The following is a 22,608-nucleotide window of genomic DNA, read 5'->3' as shown; positions in this document are numbered from 1 at the left end:
TGCGTTATCAAAACAAACCAATTATAACTGAAAGCGCTTAATTTCTCCAATTCATATTGGTAAGGTACAACGATTTCGATTAAAATTGTGTTTTTACTGAGATAAGCAGTATTGTACACTTATCGATAACAATCACTCTGCATTATTTCTCGCTGAACGCGACCACTTGTGCATCCCTGGTGATTTAGCGGGCAAAATAATGCCAAAACGCTGTTGTGCGACTGTGTAGCCCTGGCGTATAATTGCCATCCCTGCTCGCGCAAATGCGAAAGAAGTTAGCACACAAAAATCTGTTAAAAACTATTGTTAAACGATTGAAGATCCAATAATATGTCATACCGCAAGTGCTAGCAACTGGGGAAACCCAATCCGAACGCGTCCAACGTGCAAAAGTGTAAGTTTGCATCCAGGGGCAGCAACGTCGTAAATTTTCTTTTCTGTTCGCGTTGGCTGTCTGCGCAAACGCTTCATTGACTTTTCGAGATTGAACCCATGAAATGTAACCAAAAATTCTGATAAATCGGATATATGCTCGAACCTTATTCAGTTGTGTGAAACTCCACGCGGCGGCTGAAATTCCGACCGTTACGACAGGCTTCAATCGCATTTCCGTACGCTTCCCTCACCGCGCAGCATCTGCGTGCAGAAAAGGCAAAAGTAGAATGAAAAAAAAAGGAAAACGGGAACAGAAGGAGGCAAACAAAACGAACAACGAGGAACACTGGGATTCGGTCAGGATTTACAGCCCATATGGCCGGAACATTCGCCGGTTCCAGGAGCTATTCGTAACCAAACAAACTGGGAGCATTCTATGTTGCATTGTCCATAAAATTGCAGCAAGATTAGCAATCAGCGTCAAATAGATACGGAGATTTCTAAATATGAACATAATATTCTTTTAAAAATTCGAATTAGCAGGCAGCTTAAAAAGTACTAAGTAAATAACTACGTAGTTTTTAGATAGGAATAAATAGGGATTTACTTTTTAAATTCGCCCCATCTTGACCAATTTTTATTATTTCAAAACACTAAACTATTTCAATGTTTGTTTTCAGTCAATGCGAGTTCGAAAAACAAAGGAACGCGACACGCAGCAGTAGAAAGCAATACTTTTTGAAGAGAACCCAGAAAGCTGTCCCATAAATGCTTTTGCCATACTGACCAATCCGGAATCGATAGCACCATTGGCTTAAAATGAACCCATCCGAGCTGCGCATGATGTGGATGAGTAGTCAGTACAACTCGGAGCGCATTACACTGGAGGATGCGGCCACTCTGCTGGGTCATCCCACTGTTGGACTCTCTGTCATGGAGGACCTCTCCGCCCATCAGCCAACTTTGGTGAGTGCAGACGGTTTGATTCAGAAGCCAATCTCTCAATTCGAAGACTAATAAATATAAAATGCTTTCAAATGAGCATCGCGAAAACGAGATACGTGTCTATCACTAAGGCACCCCATTATATTTGATAGTCCTCGGAGTCGAAAACAAACCCAAATTCTTTAGGTTTCAACGTGTACTCCTTGGGGATTGGCCAAATTTCCAAACTATCTTTTTTGTCTGTCTCAGTTATAAACAATTGGAATTTGTTTACTTATTTCTTCTACTTTCTTTTCTTTGATTTATATATTGGTTACAATTTAAATCTCGACACAAAAACACACATAACCAATGGTCGATCCTCAACCCGAACCACCTCCAATCTCCAAAACCCACAATGCTCAAAAAAAGGACATGAATCCGATGATGAGCCTAATGGGGGGAGATTTCACTGGTCAAGCGGCGGCGACTGCTGCGGCACTGGGTGTACAGCCGGGCACCCTGATTGCCACCAACTCGAACAACCTGTACGGATTTGCCCACATGGGCGGCCTGCAGCAGCAACTGCTCCAGCAGTCGGCGGCGGCGGCAGTCTTCCAGAACTATGCGGAGGCAATGGATAACGATGTGGAGAACGGCATGGTTGGCATGGCCATGGAGGCGGTCGTGGACGATGACGACCAAGTGTACGGTCAGAGGGACAATAACTTTGATGATAATGGATCCGAGTTGGAGCCCAAGCAAGAGATTATCAACATCGACGACTTTGTGATGATGAACGAGGACAATAATTCGTACGATGGCACCGACTTTATGACCTCCTCCGATAAGGACATTTCGCAGTCCTCCTCCTCCTGCATGGCACAGATGCCCGGAAGCTTGGGCGTCCCTGGAGTCGAGCACGATCTTTTGGTTCCACTGCCCGATGGCCTGCTGCACCACAAGCTGCTGGGCACAACTCTGGTCCCTGCGATGGGTACGCTAAATGGCAATGCCTTTGGCAACATAATGGTCAGCACTGAAAACACATCCAGCAAGCAAATGCAGCGCACCTATAGTACGGCCAAGGGAGCCAATTCCACCGCAACCACCGCCACCTGCAGTGCCTCCACGTCCTCCGCATTGCGATCACAGCGCAAGACGCGCAAGATCGAGCCCGTTAACAGGCCAGGACTGGTGCTGAAGACACCCATCGCCTACAGGGGCAACATTGACCCTTCGGTGATCCCCATACAGAAAGATGGCATGGGTAAGGTTGCTGTGCACTAGAGTGGGTCGATTCTTAATTAGAACATTGCGGGCAGAAAAGTAAACGATAAGTAACGATAAGTGGTAGAGATCTTAGTTGAGATCATATATTATTAAACATCATCAGTTTGATGTACATTGAACTTATCTAAAATTCCAAAAGCCTTTGCCTTGTATTTACAATCTTTCAAGGCTTGCTCTGTCTACTAGCTTATGTATTTGATAAAGTAAATAGTTATTTCTTTCTAAGTAATTAGTAATGATTCGTTTATTTAAACAATGAAAACCACCTGTAAATCTGCAATCGATCCACTCTACACGATATTAATTTTCAAGCTTTTTATTTTAAATCCTACTCTTAGTTTCACTTATCTTTATGGTTTTGGGTTTGTTTTGCAAGAATTTGGGTTTGTATACCATGATAGCATTTAAATTAAATACGAAATTAACGTTTACATTAATATGCACTTAAACGATTCGTTTTTTCTTCTTCTACAGCTGTCTGTAAACGTTGTGGCGCCATTGGAGTGAAGCACACATTCTACACAAAATCGCGACGTTTTTGCAGCATGGCCTGTGCCCGAGGCGAACTATATTCGTTGGTACTTAACACTAAGATGGAGGGAGACCAGGCAACCACTAGTTCCCCGGATCCTGGAGCGGGTTCGGAGTCAGCCGATTTGCCTGGCGATCAGCAACAGTCGCAGTCGGATATTGAGCTCGATCTGCATGCGGCGCACATTAAGAATGCGAATTATCGTTTTCGCATTACGGATCAATCAAAGATTACCCAGTTGAATAGCTTCGGCGAACCCATGTCAATGGGCGGCGACGCAGCTGCCAATAATGTACAAATGGCAGCAGATGAAACAATTGCTGCGTTAAACGGCGGAGCAGTGGGCGATGCCACTGCTCCGGGCAGCACCGAGGAGGGTGCATCCACACCCAATTCTTATCTGAGCGCAGCACCCACGCCCAAGGCCTTGCGACTTTTTAAGGACATCTACCCACAGGATGACCTGCCGCAAATACCCAAATACGAGCGCCTTCCCGTACCGTGTCCGCAAATGGAGAAGATAATCAGCATTCGGCGGCGCATGTATGATCCCACACACTCCTACGACTGGTTGCCCCGCCTTAGCAAGGAGAACTTCAATGCGGCACCCGTCACTTGTTTTCCTCATGCACCCGGTTGCGAGGTATGGGACAATTTGGGCGTGGGCATGAAGGTTGAAGTGGAAAATACGGATTGCGATAGCATCGAAGTGATCCAACCGGGTCAGACTCCTACCTCGTTTTGGGTGGCCACCATCCTGGAAATCAAAGGCTATAAGGCCTTAATGAGCTACGAGGGTTTCGATACGGACTCGCACGACTTCTGGGTGAACCTCTGCAATGCCGAGGTGCATTCGGTGGGTTGGTGCGCCACTCGGGGCAAGCCATTAATTCCGCCCCGCACCATCGAGCACAAGTACAAGGACTGGAAGGACTTTCTGGTGGGACGTTTATCCGGAGCCCGCACCCTTCCCTCCAACTTTTACAACAAAATCAACGACAGCCTCCAGTCGCGCTTCCGCCTTGGCCTGAATCTCGAGTGCGTGGACAAGGATCGCATTTCGCAGGTGCGCCTGGCCACCGTCACCAAAATCGTGGGAAAGCGCCTCTTCCTGCGCTACTTCGATTCCGACGACGGCTTTTGGTGTCACGAGGACTCGCCCATCATCCATCCAGTTGGCTGGGCAACCACAGTAGGCCATAATCTGGCTGCACCGCAGGACTATCTGGAGCGCATGTTAGGTAATAATATTTACTTTTTCTGCATACATGTTTTTACATTACCATTTTAACATTTTACATACCATTCCTACTTCCAGCTGGTCGCGAAGCCATGATTGAGGTTCATGAGGACGATGCCACAATCGAGTTGTTTAAGATGAACTTCACCTTCGACGAATACTACAGTGACGGCAAAACCAATAGCTTTGTGGAGGGCATGAAGCTGGAAGCGGTGGATCCACTCAACCTTTCATCCATATGCCCGGCTACAGTAATGGCGGTTCTTAAGTTCGGATACATGATGATACGCATTGATTCCTACCAACCGGATGCCTCAGGGTCGGATTGGTGAGCTTTAAAAGCTTCAATTTAAGTCGGCAAATCTAAATAGCTTCTGTTGTATTTTTTTTTAGGTTCTGTTACCATGAAAAGAGTCCGTGTATCTTTCCGGCTGGATTCTGTTCCGTCAACAACATTTCGGTTACCCCACCGAACGGCTACGACTCTCGTACATTCACCTGGGAGGGTTACCTCCGCGACACGGGAGCCGTAGCCGCTGGCCAGCATCTATTTCATCGGATTATTCCCGATCATGGATTTGAGGTGGGTATGAGTCTGGAGTGTGCAGATCTCATGGATCCCCGACTCGTTTGCGTGGCCACGGTGGCGCGAGTGGTTGGTCGACTACTCAAGGTTCACTTTGACGGATGGACGGATGAGTACGACCAGTGGTTGGATTGCGAATCAGCCGATATATATCCAGTCGGATGGTGTGTACTGGTCAACCATAAGCTAGAGGGCCCACCGAGAGTAGCACATCAGCAGGCCCCGAAACCGGCACCAAAGCCCAAAATACAGCGAAAGCGAAAGCCCAAAAAGGGAGCAGCGGGAGGCAAAACTCCAACCGATAATAATACTCAGTCGGGTAAGTTTTTTTTTTCTAATCAAAGTCATTCGAATTCCTGTATATCATCATGCATCTTCAAATGTTATTCCAGTCAAATCGCGTACAATTGCGCTCAAGACCACGCCGCACTTACCCAAGCTGAGCATCAAGCTGGAGCTAAAGCCGGAGCATCACAATGCTGCCTTTTACGAGAACAATCAGCCCGAGGAGGAAGGCGACGAGGAGGATCCCGATGCGGATGGCGATGGAGACGGAAGCACCAGCCACATCTCCGAGCAGTCAACGACACAGTCGTCCAGTGATCTGATCGCTGGATCGGGCAGTGGAAGTGGGTCCGCCTCGCTGGTAACTCTCGCCACGGGCAGTAACAAAACGGTAAAGAAATCTACTACTAAATCTCCTGCGCCACCAACTGTGGGTCGCAAAGCCACTAGCTACATTGCGGTGAGTACTTAGCGGAATAATAGTGCGTAGAGTCATCCATCTAGCCAGCCAGCCTGCTTGCCCGCCTGAAGTTCAGCTCACGCATCTAAACGGGAGGTCCAAAGAGCATAGTGGTTTTTGTTTTAAACATTAATTAAATTTTATTTAGAGGAATTCCCCTTTAATTTATTTGCCTTTTTTTTTCGAAATAGAAGCATCAGCTTATACACCAAAATACTCCATATTAATCCAAGTTTGCCTTGTTTAGCTTAAGTTTTTGTTATTTCATATGAAATAGATTGTCCGACCCAACTTAAACCACTGTGCTAAAGCTCCGTAACACAACTGCATAAATGTATATAACCAAAATCAAATCGTTCATAAAACGCCAATTTGTATATAATTTAATTTACGCACTGTTATTTTTGGTACTTGCAACAGCCCCAATAGCCCCAACACACCGACATCCAATCGTTCCGTCACACACCCAACCAGCAATGCAACATCATACGTTAACTAATTAAGTCCTTATTTTTTACCCCACTATAGAACTCCTCTGCGACGAATAATAAGTACATTCCGCGTCTGGCCGACATCGATTCGAGTGAACCTCACTTGGAGCTGGTGCCGGATACATGGAACGTGTACGACGTATCCCAGTTCTTGCGGGTGAACGATTGCACAGCCCACTGTGACACGTTCAGCCGGAACAAGATCGACGGAAAGCGACTCCTGCAGCTGACCAAGGACGATATCATGCCACTGTTGGGCATGAAGGTGGGCCCAGCACTGAAAATTTCCGACCTTATTGCACAGCTTAAGTGCAAGGTTAATCCGGGCAGAGCCAGATCCCACAAGACCAACAAATCACCGTTTTTATAGTGCGCGGATTTTAGTTTTTTCAAAGCAAAACGAAAGTTATCACCGATAGAACACACACACACACTTTTATACGTGTACACTACTGCGTATGCATATATAATATATATATATATATATATAGATATATAGATATTGAAGTATTTTGTTAGCACTGGAAATCGAAACACAAACGTTGCCTAGAATGGATCAACCATCCATGATACAATTGTATAACTAACTCAAGTCTCACAGCGCGTTATTTTATACCGATTAAATTGTAAACCGTAGACCTTAGGCGTACGCTCATGTTATATCAGTCAGAGTTCTATATCAACAATTGTATAAAGATGATTGAATTGATGACAGTGACTTTTTTTAAATCACGCATATTTTTATAAAAATAAGAGTAATAACAATGCATGCAACACATGTATTCACATGAATATATGGGGAGATTGCATAGCATGGGCTTGTACAGTGTACATAAAATAAGCCGTCGCCGATTATATAGGACCCAAGAATATCATATTTTATATAGAAGCAAGCGCAAGCAAATAACCCAGGCAGCATGCCCTCAACTTTCAGTCGTAAACGGAGCGATTGGAAGTCGCTCCTAGTCTGTAAGATCCACGATTAACTAGCCGCTCTCTCCTTCGGTTAACTTCGTTCCGGTGTCACACATCTCTGCAAGGAGGGCATTATTGGTGTAAGGCAAACTTTTGAAGAAGGCAACCTTAATGATAAAATATGTATTTAGATATCCCTAAGGTACCAGCTAATGTCAAGATACTTTAATAAAACCGAATTCAAAATTGCAAGTATTGAAATATCGCCGACTAACTTTTATATGTGTTGGTTTTCTTTGGGTTTATATGTGCTCTACAGTCAAAACTCATTTTCATTTCTGTTTTTTTTTTTTTTAGATTGGTTTATATTCTGGATATTAATACACTTTTAAGACATATAGACTAAATTCTTACTGCTATGTTTACACTGCGTTTGGTGGCTATATATTTATGCTAGGTTTCGAATAAACATTTCAAACACGCACACCAAATTTCCAACTCTTATGAATATTTTGAAATCCATGCGCTGTTACATTTTGATGTGGGTGCGAGTGTATAAATGTTAAAAAATAGTTGCCATAACCGATAGAAATATAAAATGGTAAGGAGATAACACAAAAAAGTAGAAAAAGAATCATGTACAATACAAATTAGGGGCGAGTGCTTATATACAGAGTGTTTGTGTCTAGTTTTTAACTAAAACTAACGTATTTTTCCGTTTGCATTTGCATAGTTTTGAATATGTTACGCTTAGAACTAGATTTAAAGTTGAGGCGCTGCTTCTCTTTGAATACAAAGAAATCCTGCTTTCTAAAGGATTTTCAACTTTCCGCTTATCTCTTTAGTTTGTCTAAAAAGGCCTCAATAACAACTTAATATAATAAAATACTAACATTTACAGCGTTTCGTTTTGAAAAAGAGAGATAATAAATAAACTAAGAGTTTTTCAAAAATATCAAAACGGGATTGGGCATAAGGGGTTGGTGGTAAAGCAACGAGGGTCAGATCTCTAAAGCCTCGAATTGAGTAAACTAGTGGATCCGGTTTCATTTCTTGAAAACTTCGTGATACCGGGAATTGAAGTGTTCTCATATTCTAAATAAATAACAAGTAAACGGTTTACCGTTTCCGATTCCAGTACCTTTCCGGGGAATGAAATTGGTAACATGGCCCTCGGCTACGATTTCGCAGCTTCTCTGTTTACAAGTTGGCTTGAATTGCATTTAAAATAAATACTACACTACTAGCAGGGGCTAAGATTACGTTTACACTGCTGCTAACTGTCCTGGAGGCGGACTCTCCTCAGATCTTTCTATTTGGGTCTGCTGCTTATTTTCCTCACTTGGTCGCCGCTTCTTTAGTGGGGGAATTTCCGTTTCAATAGCGGGCGTTGGCTGCTGTTCTATAATGCAGGCGGTTCTTTTCTGGCCGGGACTGCTGTTGGGCAGCGGTTCGTTGGATCCATTCACTATATCGGTGACTATGTGAGCCTCCAGTGAAGGCGGTAGCAATGGTGACAATGGAACGGCGTTCAGATCACATGCATCCTCATCATCATCCTTATAATTGTGCCCCACATTGCCAAAGAGATCACTGTGTCTATTGTGTGATCTTTCCTCTTCTTCGTCATCATCATCGCTGTAATCGTTGTCCCAGAATACCTGGGCTCCTGGAAACACATACGAATAGTTGTTGGTGTGCGAATAGAATGTTCCAGGCTGCAGACGCTCGGCTGCTGTCTGTCGCTTTCCCCTCTGTTGTGGAATGGGCGTCAGGCTGGGCGCCACTGTCTTGGTCTCCTGAACAAGATTGCTGGGTCGCACGTAGCTAGGCGTGGCTTCGTTGTCGCACTGCTCGATGCCGCTATCCTTGGAGGAATCAATGGAAAGATGGCGATAGCTCTCCACCGTTGTCTGAGGGCCTTCCAGGCCCAGACGATCGCAACTTAGGGCTGTGGTCTCGTTCAGCTCAACCAGTATGTCTGTTTTAATACGTTCGATGGCTGCCGCTTCGGCGGCAGTGGAACGCTTTCCACAGCTAAAAGTAGATGACTCAAATCCACTATCCGAGCAGGTGCCAGCTGATCCTAGTATGTAGTCCGCCGAACTATTTGATTTAATAGACTGCGTATCCGTGTCCAGTTGCGACTGTCGCTCGCTCTCTGAACTGCAGTGGCGGTGGTGAAGTAGATGATGATGGAGGTGGTGATTAGAGTGCTCCGGAGGCATTAGCTCCTTGCTTTCGGTAAGCACTGACTCATCGCAGCACAGCTGCCGCCAGCAATCATCGTTGTCCGACAACCGGTGGCAAATCTGGTTGATGATCACATCGGAGTCGCCCAGCAGCTCCACATCGAACTTAAGGTGATGCAGCTGCTCGCGATTGATAAGAATCTGCGGCACCGTGGCCGGTATGCTGCTGGGAATGTGGGCCACAGGTCGGACCTTCAGCGAGGAGCCGATCACGATCAGTAGATCGCACACGTCCTTGTCGGTGGCCATGACCGTGTGGTACTCATCCGGCAGTCCTGTTGGCAATATGAAAAGCAAACACAATATGATATATGGTAAATAGCGTTACTTTGTATTTTCAATAGTTTATCTCTTAAATAAACACTTCTTTTGATCGTCGAATTTGAAATTCTTGCATTTATTTTACCAAGGCTATTGATAATATATAATAAATCTGTATAAAAATGGCACCTACCCTCGCCGAAAAAGACGATATCCGGCTTCATGATGCCGTTCTCGACCAGTTGGCGCAGCTCCTCCTCAGTAACGGCCACCGAGGCATCCACGCTCTGCTCCTTATTGGGCTGGCACTGCGGGCACACCGGAATTCGCTGGGCAAATATGTCCGCCCGCAGGGCGTCAGCGTTGCACTTGAAACGACACTTGGTGCACGAGGCCGTTGAAAAGGAGCCGTGACACTCGATTACTCGCTGAATGCCTGCCACCCGCTCGAGGGTGTCGATGTTCTGTGTGTAGTTGCGCAACAGTTTGCCCTTGGTCTCCAGCATTTTGATGAAACGATGGCAGGGTGAGGGCTGAAACTCGCCGGGATATATCTCGCGGGCAAACTTGTAGAACGGTCGTGGATCCCTCTTGAAGTAGTTGATATCAAACATGGCCTGCGGATCGGGCAGATCGGGAAAATCATGGGCCAATCGCGCATATATGCCATTGGTGGACCGGAAGTCCGGAATGCCGCAGGAGACGGATACTCCGGCTCCCGTTAGCACAATGATCTTCTGTGATTTCTTGACCAAACTGATGACATCGTCGAAGGTGTTCACTGAGGCCAGCTTGTTGCGCCGCTTCGGCTCGTTCAACAGGTGGGCCAAATAGTCCCACAGCACGGAGTCGTCGGTGTCGCCCGCCAGGCCGGTGGCGAAATGCGGCATAATGCTGGCAATAACCTGGCGCGGCACACGACCTGTGTAAAATTCTCGTTGCAACCAGCGCAGCTTCCAGTCGGGTTCCACGGATGAGGAGCAATTTGAGCTGGAGTCCTCATCCTCGTTGCTCGTTCCGGTGATTCCCTCCTCGTCGTCCTCCTCCTCCTCCTCATCGTCCTCTTCCTCCTCCTCCTCGTCATCTTCATCCTCGCCCATTGACTTTGTGGGATTTTTGGTTTTATGCTCCAAATTGGCGCCAATCTCTTGTTCTTCCCTGGCAGCCAATGTTTTTGTTTTGATTTCACCATTTGCTTTGCCAGCAAGTTCGCTTGTTGCTGGTTCTGTGGTTGTTGCTGTTGCTTCTGCCTCTGCCTCTGCCTCTGTTGACGTTGAGGCCAGAATTTCCGCGCCAAAATCAAACTTAGTTGGCGGATAGAATTGCGTAGTGTCTGGCACCTGGTTGCCCAGATCTTTAGACCTAATGTGGCCCAGGCGAATTTCCTCGTAATTTTCCATCATTTTTTCCGAACCCAAGCGCGCGCACACGCGCACACACACAGACTCACGGAGAGAAAACTCTCGTAGTTGGTGCTGTTGCTGGCTCTTCTTCTTCTTGCGCGAGTGTTTCCTCGGTCTCTCCGCTTTGCGCTCTCGCCTCGTCCGTTTTCTCCGCTCTTTCGTTGGTACACACAAAAATTTTTACGTCGTCAGCTTCGCACCCATTTGGCTTGATTGAAAAAATTCTCCAGCGATCGTTTGGCCGCGATTTTTTCAACCAACCCGACTTTATTTCACGTATATGCACGAAACTTAAATTTTAAAAAAATTTCGACACCATTTGGTTGCGATTTTTTCGTAATTTTCGAGCGTAGTTTCTGGAAAATTTTCCGATGAAAAAAGCAAGATGGCACACGTAGCTGCGCCTGTGTGTGTATGTGGGCTGGCAGACGTGATTCGGGTGGGACCCTGACACGTCGTGTGGAAAGTGCTAACGCGTTTCTGCATGGAAAGTGCCGCCAGCATGACTCATCACGGTATGTTTTTAGTATTTTTTGGGATTTTTGAGGGTGATTACGTGTTGCTACAGTGGCCACTGCCTTATGTCATATCTAATTTAATCCATTTCTTTAAAAACTGTTTAAAATATATCAATAATTTGTCAAAAAGTTAGTAAAATTAATTTTAAATTATGCTTCGAACTTTAATTTTAGCACTCTTTTACTTATCAAATTTACTCGATATTTAAACAATTAAGTAAAAATAATTTTTTTGTCCAATATTTACACATTTCATAGTAGTATTATAAATTGATGTATTGATAATATGCAGTTCATATGTCCAAAAACTTCCATCAAGCTGTTAAATACAAAAATGTGTAAACAGATTTCCAGAACGTTCCAGCAAGTGTCTACTGTTCCCCAAAAAAGCTGCGATTTTAAGTATTTATTTGGTACTTTCCCCAAAATTATAGGTTTTTGGTAGAACTTGGGCATACTTGTTAGCCAATATGACTTGAAAATATTGTCATAAATACATTGTTAAATAATTTAATAAGTCGTACACTTACAATGTACAAAATATTTTAGTTTGTAGGGGGACTGGGGATGCAATAGGAAATGGACAACCTAAATTTATACGACGTTCTTAAAGTGGCTCCGGATGCAACTGATGAGGAAATAAAAAAGGTATGTAACAGTTCCAATTCGATATGTTGGTAAATAGTTTGTATTCACCTTTTCACCAATAGAACTACCGAAAATTGGCAAAAGAGTTCCATCCAGACAAGAATCCCGATGCGGGCGACAAGTTTAAAGAAATATCCTTCGCCTACGAAGTGCTGTCCGATCCCGAGAAGCGGCGCATCTACGACCGATATGGATTGAAGGGCCTGCAAGAGGGCGCCGAGGGATTCTCTGATGCCTCCGAATTCTTCGCCCAGTGGTTCCCCTTCGATCGAGTCTCGTCCGAAGGTCGGGGCAGGCGCAATGGCAAAGTCGTGGTAAAAGTGGAGCTGACCCTGGAGGAGATCTACGTCGGCGGCATGAAGAAGAAGGTGGAGTACAATCGCCAGAAGCTGTGCTCCAAGTGTAACGGCGATGGCGGTCCCAAGGAAGCGCACGAGAGCTGCGAGACCTGCGGCGGAGCTGGACGAGCGGCCGCATTTACCTTCATGGGTCTCAGCCCCTTCGATACGGTATGTAAGAATTGATTGTAGTTGTAGTGAATGCACACCGCGGACCACACATCCGTGGAGATCCCATATACCACACTTCGGAGCAGATTATTTAAATTATTTTTTTTTGCAGACCTGTCCGACTTGCGATGGCAGGGGCTTCACCATAAGGGACGACAAGAAGTGCAGTCCCTGCCAGGGCAGTGGTTTCGTAGAGCAGAAGATGAAGCGGGACCTGGTTGTGGAGCGAGGAGCACCGCACATGCTAAAAGTTCCCTTCGCAAATGAGGGCCACCAAATGCGAGGCGGCGAATTTGGGGATCTGATTGTAGTCATCTCCCAGATGGAACATCCAATCTTTCAGCGCCGCCATGCCAATCTGTACATGCGAGACCTGGAGATCAACATCACGGAGGCCTTGTGCGGCTACTCGCATTGTTTCAAGCACTTGGATGGACGAAACGTCTGTCTGCGCACGTACCCTGGTGAAGTGTTGCAGCACAACCAGATCAAGATGGTGCGAGGCAGTGGTATGCCTGTTTTTAACAAGGCCACCGACAGTGGAGATCTCTACATGAAGTTTAAGGTTAAGTTTCCGGACAACGACTTTGCCACGGCACCGCAGTTGGCCATGCTGGAGGACTTACTCCCTCCCAGACAGCCGATAGTGATCCCAAAGAACGCCGAGGAAGTGCAAATGACGGACTATAAGCCGCAGCCACGACAGCAGGAAGACGAGGACGGACAGTCGTCTCACTTTGAGGGCGTACAGTGCCAGACGGCTTAGTGCATGTGGTTGTGGCTCCTGCAGGCGCGGTATCTCTGCCTCGATTTGTGGCTCATCCTGGGCACTTTCAGCGTAGATGAAGTCTGCTTCCTGGTGCCGCTGTTCGTCCTGATATGCATAGTATTATTTTTCATACAGGAATGTTTGCTGTGAAAAGCGCGTGATCTAAATTCGTAGTGTTATTATTCGAGACTAAAGCTTAGCTGATCTGTCACTAATACATTAGCCACGCTAAATTAACTATTAACTACTTATTTATTGGTACCTATTTTTTGGGCTGAACTTGCCCCAATTATCCCTACAAAACTATAAACGAATACACAATAATAGTTCTCTCATAGAAATCTTAAAAACCGGATAAATTTAAATCGATTTACGTATTTTTATTTAATTTTTAATATTGTTGCTGAGAATTGAGTATTCAAAGATTCGAAAGATCCGTTTTAATCGCTTTCATTGGATTCATCAGCGGATGTCGTTTCGTCTGATTGACCACCATCTGTCTTGGTCAAATTCATAGGCGACCCTTTGGGCTTTGGCATGACTTGTGATGAATTCAATGATTTAAATGACAAGGGTTCTAAATTTGGCTCCGTCTTGGCTCCCTCTTGCGGCAGCTCATCGCTGTTGCCTGCCAAGTCCTCCGTCTGGTCATCCCTGGGCTTTCGTAAATCCAGTGCCGAGGTCGAATGAGCACTATCCACCATCTCGATGATCTCCTCCGTTTCCATGGGATGATGGTCGTCTAGCTTCTCCGGCGGCATCACAATCATTTCACCCGTGCGCATTCCCTTCGAATCGGCCAATTGTTCGGCGCTTACCTTCATCATAGTCAGATACTGATTGTACTTGGCGTAGTTGCGCCTACCGGTCTCATCGTTCATCAGCACCTGGGCCTGGTTATGGGATCTATCGCGGAGGGCCTTCAAACGGATGTGCTTGGTGATGTCCCAGCGCCAGTTGGAGCGATAGGCGCACAGAGAGCATTCAAAGGGCTTCCTATTTAGATGACCAACGATGTGGACATGGAAGCGAGATGCAGTGGCTGCCCAAAAACTGCAATGAGGACACTTAAAAACCTTCTTCAATGGCGCCAAATCTTCGGGTTCCTCTGGCAAAACTTCTGTGACCTGAAATTAAAGGGATAAGTTTGCAACACCATGTACTTATATATATATGGACTTTACCTCCCCATAGCCAGGAGCTGTTTCTACGCCGCAATAACTGAGATCAGTGGGAGCATTGGGGAAGTCCTCATCGTGAAGATCCACCTCCGCGTTGATAGAAGCCTGCAGTTGGGTGGTGTTGTGCAAGGCCAAAGTGCACACTTGTAGATGGTTGATCAACTGCATGGCATTGCCCACCCGCTTCTGGCAGTGTGAACAAACGATCCCCGAAGTCCGGGGAAGCAGAGATTCTGTCGATGCAACGGTAGCACCACCATTTTTAAACGTTTCTGGTTTCCTGGAACCACTTGACTGCTGATCCACCAGATCCTCAGCCTCATCTCGGCTTCGGTTGCCCATTTGGTGAACCGGCATGGGCACATGATGGTTTGATTCGTGTATGGTCAGCGATTGTTTGATATCCGTGCTAAAGTCACAGCACGAGCACTTGAAATGGCCATTGGCACCATGGTTCTTGGTGTGCCGGTCTAGATTCCACTTGTAGGGTGTGTGAAAATCACATGAGCTGCACTTGATCAGTGGCATGGAATGGTACTTCACATGCTTTTTGAATCTGGCTCGAATGGGCGTGCTATATGAACACTTCTGGCATTGAAACTGCTCCTTACCCGACACCAATTCACGGGTATCCGGCGAAGGACTCTTCGCAGTCTCCTCGGAATCGGAGCTGCTGTTTTGCTGTTCCAATTTCAGGGACTCTGCTTGCTTAGGCGGCATTAACTTGGTCTGGAACTCGTAGGCCATGGAGAATATGTTGTCGTGGCTCTCGACGATCTGCTGCAGCTGCAGCATCTCCTGCTGTCGATTGTACGCCTGGACACTGGCCAGTAGCTGCATCTCTTGCTGCTGCAGTTCTACTTTCAGCTGCTCCAGTGGCGGTCCATTTTGGATCATGCGCAGCACGCTGAGGTCTAGGCATTGCCCAGTCGCACCCTGGCCTTCAATGCTCTCCTCCAGACGACGCTTGCGCACCTCCCTGGAGAGATTTCGCTTACCACGCGGCTGAGCACCTGATCCCTGCACTGCGCCGCCATCATCGGAACAGCCGTGCACCATTTTCATGTGCCGCACCAGCTTCTGGAAGTGGCGTGAGGCATAGAGGCACAACTTGCACTCGTTGATCACAATCCGCTCGCCATGTACGTCCCGCAGATGCGAGAGATGACTGCGCGGATTTTGCGTGAAGAATGCGCACTGGTTGCAGCTGTAGTTACGCCGTATCTTGCACTGCGGCAGCTCATCGTCGTTGTTGTTGTTGCACGGATTACCATCTGGCAGTGAGTTCTCCATATTTTCCTTGGCCAAGTCCCCCGGTGGTGCAGAGTCTGCGGAAACAAACCCGGCCATCGATAGTGGAAACATAAAGTTATTCGCCTTATACTGCTCCAGTTGTTGCTCCAAAAAGTCCTGACCTATTAGCGGCTGCACGCTTTGGGACATAGGAAGCACAGCACCTGCTCCGCCCTCAATAGATGACTGATAAAGTGGAGCACCACTAACCAAGCTGCGCACCACCAAGCGATCACCCGAACGCTCCACCATTGAAGGCAGCTCCATGACTTGACAAAATCTGAAACAAGCAAAATTTTCCTTGGATTTTTTCACAGAACACTTTTCAACCGTCCGGTGCGAGTTCTCCTGTAAGACTGATTCACTTTTCCGATGGTCCTGCTAAACTTCTTTTGGCTTTTCCAAGGGCTACTTCGATATGACAGAAAACGAGTTCTCAGGGACGTGAGATGTTCAAATGCCAAATAAAAAATTCGTAGTTCTCACCGAATTAAGGTTTAGGTTTTATTTTATATTTTATAAAAATAGCAATGTCATTCTTTCTTTCACATAACCACAATTTATAAAACTTGCTTCTTGGGTGTCAATAAAAAACGCATGGTTCCGGTTCAAGATTCGGTTCCAAGTGTTTATGTGGTTCCAATGTTAATGTTAACATAAGCCTATTTAATTTTAGATTTTAATAAATAAGAATTATTGTAATAAAATATTAAACATTTCTTAGTGTATCTATTTTGCATCTTAAGAAAAGTTTTTTAACAGGTTTTATTTCCATCCAAATGATAATTTCATGTTATCGCTGAAATGTTATTTAATATTATTTTGTAATACATTTTTATTATTTATTTTTTTTCCTTTCCAGGGCAGGACACTTAACATCAGTAACAAGAGGACAATTAGATATTTGAACAACCTGAAAAATCCCTGCCATAGTTAGTTTATTTTGAAAATCTTCTAGACTGCTTCAAAGGCTTCTACGACCGAATACTTGTCCTCCATTGAAGACAAATGGATCGGTAATAGGTTGACCCAAAGTTTTGGATCTGTACCCATCTCCAGGCTGTTGAAGTCGAACAGAGGGGGGAGCGGATTGCCATTGGGCATGGGCAACGCCATGGCGTCCATGATGCGCAATTCATCATAGGAACCATGACTACATGCCATCATAGGTGAGATTCTAGCGGCGGCTTCATAGATGAAACACGAGTTCAACAGACCGCACAGATCCTGCGGAACAGCCGTATTCAGGAGATAATTCCAACTGGGACGAGTGGTCCGTGGGTGAAGTGAATTTCCACACTTTGAGAGTATTTCAGGAGCTCGTTCCAAGCCATCGGTGCCCAGCATATTAACGATGAGTCGCAGCTGCTTTCGGTCATGTTTGTGGCTGGAGAAGAGCGGATATCCCTTGAGCAGCTCCGCCAGGACGCAACCAGCACTCCAGATGTCCACGGCACACGAATAAAGTTCGTACCCGGCAAAAAGCTCCGGAGCACGATAAAGCCTGGAGCAAATGTAGCTTATACTGGGCTCCTGGGGCACCAGGAGTTTGGCGCTTCCAAAATCACTTAGCTTAAGCACCATCTTCTGGTTGTCTATCAGCAGATTCTCGGGCTTGACGTCCCGGTGGGAAATGCCCAATAGATGAAGATATCCCAATCCTCTGAACATCTGATACGAGAGTATGCGGACATTGATTAGGCGCTCTGCGGGCTGTAGCACCGTTAGGTGATAGTTGATATAGTCCAGCAAAGTCATAGGCATGTACTCCATAACCAGCAAAACGTAGTCCACTGACGGAAAGCCCAAACTCACGGACGAGTGCATGATGAGCCGGACAATGTTGTTGTGGTCCTTTAGCTGACCCATAATTTCTGCTTCGCCCTGGCTCAACTTCGGATTGTAAAGGGTTTGCTTAACGGCCACTATTTCCTCGGACTCATTCACATGAGCCTGGTAAACCCGGCCAAAGGATCCACTTCCAATCAGATCTTTAACCTCAATCCTGACCAAAGCAGGTTCCGAACAGAGGCGACCGACGGCATAGGTGCTGATCACTGAGTTCTTGGGAATGATGAGTGGAACTTGGGCATGGCGTTTAAGGGGCTTTTGCTTCTTTTCTTTATTTTCTTAAGAAGAAATGAGTGATTTGAAGGAAATCCTAAAGAATTTTAGGACAAATTGACTTACCCATTTTTAACGAAACTCTTAAAAAATAACTCAGATTTATTTCTCCAATAAATCTAGCAAGGCAATGGCTTGAAAGGAATAGTACGAATAGCACTACTGTCACTTTTCTTAGGCATTGCCACCTTGTTCGATTTCAGGAATCGTATTGTGAATGGAAATATAAGTGTTGGAAATAAAAACTTTAGAGTTGCCGAGGATTCTTTCAACCTCAACAGGTAATATGGAATATATATGATATATAATTTGTATACATTTGTTTCGATTTTGCCAGCAGAAAGCCAAAAGTGGATTATGTATATGGGGCAGAGTTTTAAATGCGATAAAATGTCGTTCGTCGGTTCGAGCCATTATCATTTCCGCTTTAGCCGCAACAATCTCTCTCTCTCTCTCTATTCGTTTAGACTGCTTTCACCCCCCACCACCTCCGTCAAAGTTTATGGGCCATGCATTTGCGGAAATGTCGCCTGCCAGTGTATTCTCGCTTTTACTCTGCGGTTCAGAGTTGGAATTCATGTAATTCCATTAACACAGACAACTTCCGCTGGAAGAGAGAAAGGACGAGCACTCACACTAATGGCCGAAGCGTGTATGTGTGTGTGTGCGTGGGAGGATGGTCTGGATTTTGGTGTATTTGCTCAAACGGATTTTGTGTCGGAATCCTTAGATAGTGATGATTCCAAAAGCTTGTCTCTTTTTTTGCAGAGTCCAAATATTGTTTAATAAAGGGGTTATAAAGGGGTTTCGAAACCGGATGTTATCGTTCTGATTTGAAAACAAATATTGCATACTTCCAGGCGACCACTTAAATAATAAGCCAATAAGAGATTTATAACTTTGATTGTGTAAATGAATATACAATATATAGTAGTGTGTGAAACTGTTATATTGCGCATCACTAACAAAACCTAAATAAACACAACTTTCCGCTATCGTTGGCTTCCTTTTTGGGTTATTAAAACTAAATTCCCAAATTCAAATGGCATATTTTACGATGCCATGAATCTGTCTCCGCGCAACAGGTCCGCTCATCAGGACCTCAACACTCCATTCGCCCGTAAAATCGCCATGGGAAGCAATGAAAAACTTCAAAACGGAAACGAGTGTCAGGCCAAAAGTGCGGAGCATCGCCCATCCGGGCAGACATTTAGGATATCCGTTTAAACAGCATCCTCTCACTCTGCTCCATCTATCCTTTTTTCCGGCATTTGCGGATTTCACTTCTATTTTTTTTTTTTCTAAAGGGAAAAATGGCATCCATTGCAATGCAGACGGGTTACTGAAACGTTTCGGCATTATAATTACAAAGTGGCTGGCTTAGATGGACTCAAATGGATTCAAATGGATGTGCTTTGGATGCTTCGATGTGTGCACGATGAACATTTTGCCAGCTCCATGCAAATTAGACGTCTATCGCATTTATCAAAACGGTCTTAATGAACCTCAACTCTTTGCCGGTTCGTTCATAAATCAAACCGCACATGTGGCCACTCAAAAAGTTCACTCCTCCATCTAAATCGGGTCATTTATCAATATTTGAACTCCCACTCCCACACTTGATCAATATTTTTCCCGGTTTGAACTTGGATGCGTTGGCATTTAATGTGATTTGTGCGAAACCCGTTGAGAGATTCGGATTCGCATTATTTTCGATGCAGCATTTGCGGCAAATGGGTGGAAAATATGGGCCAATATTGAAAGAAAATTTCTGTTTTTAAATGGAATTATAATTATTGGGTTGTCCGAATTAAGGAACATATTTAAGTGGAAATACATATGCTTTTGGCCGCAACTTTCCATTTTTTTCCTTTGAATATTATTATATTATTAAACAGGGTATTTTTGATTGTTAGCCATTTATTTTTGTCTCCAGTGCAAATTCAAAATTAACTGCATAATAAATATTTATATTGGTAAGTACCCTTCGGTTGAAGAGATCATTCTTCGACGCTGCTCAATTGGAAAACGTGCCGTATTCTGTTCTCGTGGCCAAGCACTTGACGTCTCAAAGCCAATGGTTTAATGGAAATTCGCAATTCGTGGGAAAATCTTTCAATTGCAGTTAACAAAACCCTCATCTCCCCTCCCCACCCACACACAGAACACAAAGCTGTTTAGACTTACCCACTGTATAATTAAGCAAGATTTGAATGAGTGGGGAATGGGAATGAGCTACGAGAATAAGACTCGCGCCTGCCACCGCCCACCATAACAAATTGAAAAGCTCTAGGTGCACTGAGAAAAATACTAAACCGAAATACTATTACTGAAGAAAATGTTCAAAATATAAATAAATATTTTGCGCAAAAAGAAGAATTCAAATGTATACATTTAAATGTATATACAAAGTATATATAATATATATACAAATGTATACATTTGTATACAAATGTATTCATATTTTAAGTGGCGTTTTTTCAGGGTTTTCGCTCAGTGCATGAGGTTAAAACGAATGGTCGAATGCTTGGTGGCTTTGGAATGGTATGTATATATGGTGTATATGTGGATATAGTCACACCTTTGCGATGCATTGTGCTCTCGGTCTCGGACTCGACCTTGAACTTGGTATTAGATGCGAGGCTCTTCAAAACCGGTTACCGGCTCTCCGAGGCTCTTTGTACTGCAAATTAATGGGCAATGCGCAAGAAATCGGCGACAAGCACCAGGTAATGCCAACAACAAGAACAACAAGAGAGCCACCTAATGAAGGGTAAACTGGAAAACCAATTGCACGCTGGGCAAGCGGCAAATATCCATGGAATTTAAATTTCAAATGAGCGAACTTTAGTCTCGTTTGTTTGATTTTATCTCGAAATACTTGACGTTGGTGCGACTTACTTATTTTATTGTAGGAGATGTTTATTATGTATGTGTAGTTTATACCAATTTATTAAAAAGGGGTGTACCATATATACATATATGTACAATGTACAGTTTTTAAAATTCTTATTTTGAATATAAGTACTTGGTTTATCTAAATGAATAATACTTTACTTACTATTTAAAATATATTTATAACTTAACGAATCGGCTTATACAAATTTAATAATAAATTTAAATGCACCAAATTCCAGGCATTTAAATCCAGAAAGCGTTTTAAGCCCTAAAAACCTTTTAAAACCACAAAACCACAGAAAAAGTAGTGCACACGACTGTTGCATACTGACTGTTTTGTTTTTAATTTTTTAAATTTGATAATTTATTGTTAATATTAGTGTATAACACTTATGATATTAATAAAAAATTTCATATTCTTTTTTCCTTTCCCAAGCCTTGCGCATTTACATCATATCCCTTTGCTTTAGGAGTAATGGGTATAAAATATTTTTAAAAAAGGAGTTGCAGCATTCAACGCCAAAATGTTGCACCTCGAAGAATGGCATGTGGCAGTAAAAGAAAGATGCCAAAAAACAGTTAATTAAGCGAAAACCAAAAAGAGCAGTAAGTCAGTTGGTTTATTGTCAAACAAATATATATCTAACTGTCTTGAAAATCTTTCCCAACTCCATAACTGTTGGTATGCATAAGTTAATTAATTTCTACTAATTTACATATCAACAAATTCGGAATTGGGAAAAGTTTACGCATTAACTATACACAATTATTTAAGTGTACAGGTGTATATTCTTAATTTAATTAAATGGTTTGCCACTTAAGAGGAAACATTGAATTCAACCGAAATGGAATTTTTAATTAAGCAGAAGGAATTAAATTAAATCCCTTTGGGTAAAGATTAATGACGAAACACTAATGACGATGAACTTATATGCTAGATGTGTAGAATAAAATTACATTTTTGGCACTTTCTCACTGCGAATAGTGTTTAATTCTAATCAATTCAAATGGAATTAACTACAGTGATGACACTGCGTGAAATTCCTTAATTTTGTGTGATTATATTTAAAATTACTGCTAGACATTATACACATCCAAACAATAACTAAACAAAAAGGCATCATATATACGTTTTTTGAAGTTTGTTAGTCATATATAAAACAAGCTTGTCTTATTTTTCCCTGAGCGGCTCGACTTATATATTTTTTTATTTCGGGGCCACGCCCCCGCAGCCTTACACGCACCAACCTGTTGACCGCCAAAAAATCCTATTAGGCTTAACGTGCGGTGCCACGCCCACCGCATTGCGTGTCCAAGTTAAGCGGTGGCCAAGTTAAGCGCTGCGAAAAGCCAGTTAATTGCAGATTGGTGGGAAAAAAAGCGGCTAACCGGTTACGAGCGCCTCCTGCTTGCAACTCCATGTGGCTGCGGCCAAAGACAGCGGTGCAATTTGTTGCCATTTGGCGCTGTCGCCCCTTTTCGAGATCCAAGAACCAGGTCAAGGTTGCTCTGCTCCACAGCAGCGAAGATCATAATCACGTTGCGATCGAACATGTTCGAGGCGAACTGGGAGCTAGCCAAACCGTTCCCACCGCACAGAGTTGCCTGTCGAACTTCAAAATCTATAACCACAATTAATAAATAAAGAAAT

The 22,608-nt window shown here is 44.2% G+C and overlaps 6 protein-coding genes and 1 non-coding gene across 12 annotated transcripts; 2 read left to right on the top strand and 5 right to left on the bottom strand.

The window, feature by feature from the left end:
• Nucleotides 1-119: 119 nt before the first annotated feature.
• CG43925 (uncharacterized protein) lies at nt 120-585 on the bottom strand (the record flags this gene model as incomplete). Its single annotated transcript, NM_001273504.1, has 3 exons — nt 539-585; nt 340-474; nt 120-251 (listed from the first exon to the last, which is right to left on the bottom strand). The coding sequence occupies exons 2-3, from the start codon at nt 469-471 to the stop codon at nt 120-122; spliced, it is 264 nt and encodes an 87-aa protein (NP_001260433.1). The 5' UTR covers nt 472-474; nt 539-585.
• Nucleotides 223-7,359, top strand: Sfmbt (Scm-related gene containing four mbt domains). 4 transcript variants are annotated; one of them, NM_135762.3, is made up of 8 exons: nt 223-394; nt 1,056-1,341; nt 1,732-2,569; nt 3,067-4,365; nt 4,443-4,692; nt 4,758-5,269; nt 5,343-5,626; nt 6,224-7,359. In NM_135762.3, exons 2-8 carry the CDS (start codon nt 1,195-1,197, stop codon nt 6,554-6,556), a joined length of 3,663 nt encoding a protein of 1,220 aa, NP_609606.2. In that variant the 5' UTR covers nt 223-394; nt 1,056-1,194; the 3' UTR covers nt 6,557-7,359. The 4 variants fall into 4 exon arrangements, with proteins under 4 accessions (NP_609606.2, NP_001137821.1, NP_723786.1 ...); NM_001144349.2 differs by having other exon boundaries at nt 5,343-5,695; NM_001273503.1 differs by lacking the exon at nt 223-394 and adding an exon at nt 626-785.
• On the bottom strand, nt 1,643-2,781 carry asRNA:CR46256 (antisense RNA:CR46256). The gene has a single exon (NR_133082.1).
• A 97-nt stretch (nt 7,360-7,456) lies between the features above and the next one.
• Sirt1 (Sirtuin 1) lies at nt 7,457-11,444 on the bottom strand. The gene is made up of 2 exons (NM_058003.4): nt 9,808-11,444; nt 7,457-9,628 (listed from the first exon to the last, which is right to left on the bottom strand). The coding sequence occupies exons 1-2, from the start codon at nt 11,015-11,017 to the stop codon at nt 8,367-8,369; spliced, it is 2,472 nt and encodes an 823-aa protein (NP_477351.1). The 5' UTR covers nt 11,018-11,444; the 3' UTR covers nt 7,457-8,366.
• On the top strand, nt 10,936-13,799 carry DnaJ-H (DnaJ homolog). 3 transcript variants are annotated; one of them, NM_165025.2, is made up of 4 exons: nt 10,936-11,532; nt 12,085-12,183; nt 12,246-12,692; nt 12,805-13,696. In NM_165025.2, the coding sequence occupies exons 2-4, from the start codon at nt 12,115-12,117 to the stop codon at nt 13,456-13,458; spliced, it is 1,170 nt and encodes a 389-aa protein (NP_723785.1). In that variant the 5' UTR covers nt 10,936-11,532; nt 12,085-12,114; the 3' UTR covers nt 13,459-13,696. The 3 variants fall into 3 exon arrangements, with proteins under 3 accessions (NP_723785.1, NP_001260431.1, NP_609605.1); NM_001273502.1 differs by lacking the exon at nt 10,936-11,532 and having other exon boundaries at nt 11,990-12,183; nt 12,805-13,799; NM_135761.3 differs by lacking the exon at nt 10,936-11,532 and having other exon boundaries at nt 11,990-12,183.
• A 55-nt stretch (nt 13,800-13,854) lies between these two features.
• On the bottom strand, nt 13,855-16,481 carry kmg (kumgang). The gene is made up of 3 exons (NM_135760.1): nt 16,422-16,481; nt 14,646-16,215; nt 13,855-14,588 (listed from the first exon to the last, which is right to left on the bottom strand). The coding sequence occupies exons 2-3, from the start codon at nt 16,200-16,202 to the stop codon at nt 13,902-13,904; spliced, it is 2,244 nt and encodes a 747-aa protein (NP_609604.1). The 5' UTR covers nt 16,203-16,215; nt 16,422-16,481; the 3' UTR covers nt 13,855-13,901.
• A 353-nt stretch (nt 16,482-16,834) lies between these two features.
• On the bottom strand, nt 16,835-18,198 carry Pk34A (Protein kinase at 34A). The gene is made up of 2 exons (NM_135759.2): nt 18,126-18,198; nt 16,835-18,064 (listed from the first exon to the last, which is right to left on the bottom strand). Exons 1-2 carry the CDS (start codon nt 18,127-18,129, stop codon nt 16,890-16,892), a joined length of 1,179 nt encoding a protein of 392 aa, NP_609603.1. The 5' UTR covers nt 18,130-18,198; the 3' UTR covers nt 16,835-16,889.
• Between the last annotated feature and the right edge of the window lie 4,410 nt (nt 18,199-22,608).

Source organism: Drosophila melanogaster, chromosome 2L, assembly GCF_000001215.4.
Source record: "Drosophila melanogaster chromosome 2L".
Classification (NCBI taxonomy): domain Eukaryota; kingdom Metazoa; phylum Arthropoda; class Insecta; order Diptera; family Drosophilidae; genus Drosophila; species Drosophila melanogaster.
This window is presented reverse-complemented; position numbering and strand designations above follow the sequence as displayed.

Bases quoted from the DNA above. Each gene is read 5' to 3' on its own strand.
- Sirt1 (NM_058003.4), bottom strand. From the start codon at position 11,017: ATGATGGAAAATTACGAGGAAATTCGCCTGGGCCACATTAGGTCTAAA. The intron at 9,629-9,807 runs GTAGGTGCCATT...TATTGCCAACAG, and splicing joins TATCGTCTTTTTCGGCGAGG to GACTGCCGGATGAGTACCAC.
- Sfmbt (NM_001144349.2), top strand. From the start codon at position 1,195: ATGAACCCATCCGAGCTGCGCATGATGTGGATGAGTAGTCAGTACAAC. The intron at 1,342-1,731 runs GTGAGTGCAGAC...GCTCAAAAAAAG, and splicing joins CCGCCCATCAGCCAACTTTG to GACATGAATCCGATGATGAG. The intron at 4,366-4,442 runs GTAATAATATTT...TCCTACTTCCAG, and splicing joins CTATCTGGAGCGCATGTTAG to CTGGTCGCGAAGCCATGATT.
- kmg (NM_135760.1), bottom strand. From the start codon at position 16,202: ATGGAGCTGCCTTCAATGGTGGAGCGTTCGGGTGATCGCTTGGTGGTG. The intron at 14,589-14,645 runs GTAAAGTCCATA...CTTTAATTTCAG, and splicing joins CAGCTCCTGGCTATGGGGAG to GTCACAGAAGTTTTGCCAGA.
- DnaJ-H (NM_165025.2), top strand. From the start codon at position 12,115: ATGGACAACCTAAATTTATACGACGTTCTTAAAGTGGCTCCGGATGCA. The intron at 12,184-12,245 runs GTATGTAACAGT...TTTCACCAATAG, and splicing joins CTGATGAGGAAATAAAAAAG to AACTACCGAAAATTGGCAAA. The intron at 12,693-12,804 runs GTATGTAAGAAT...TTTTTTTTGCAG, and splicing joins GTCTCAGCCCCTTCGATACG to ACCTGTCCGACTTGCGATGG.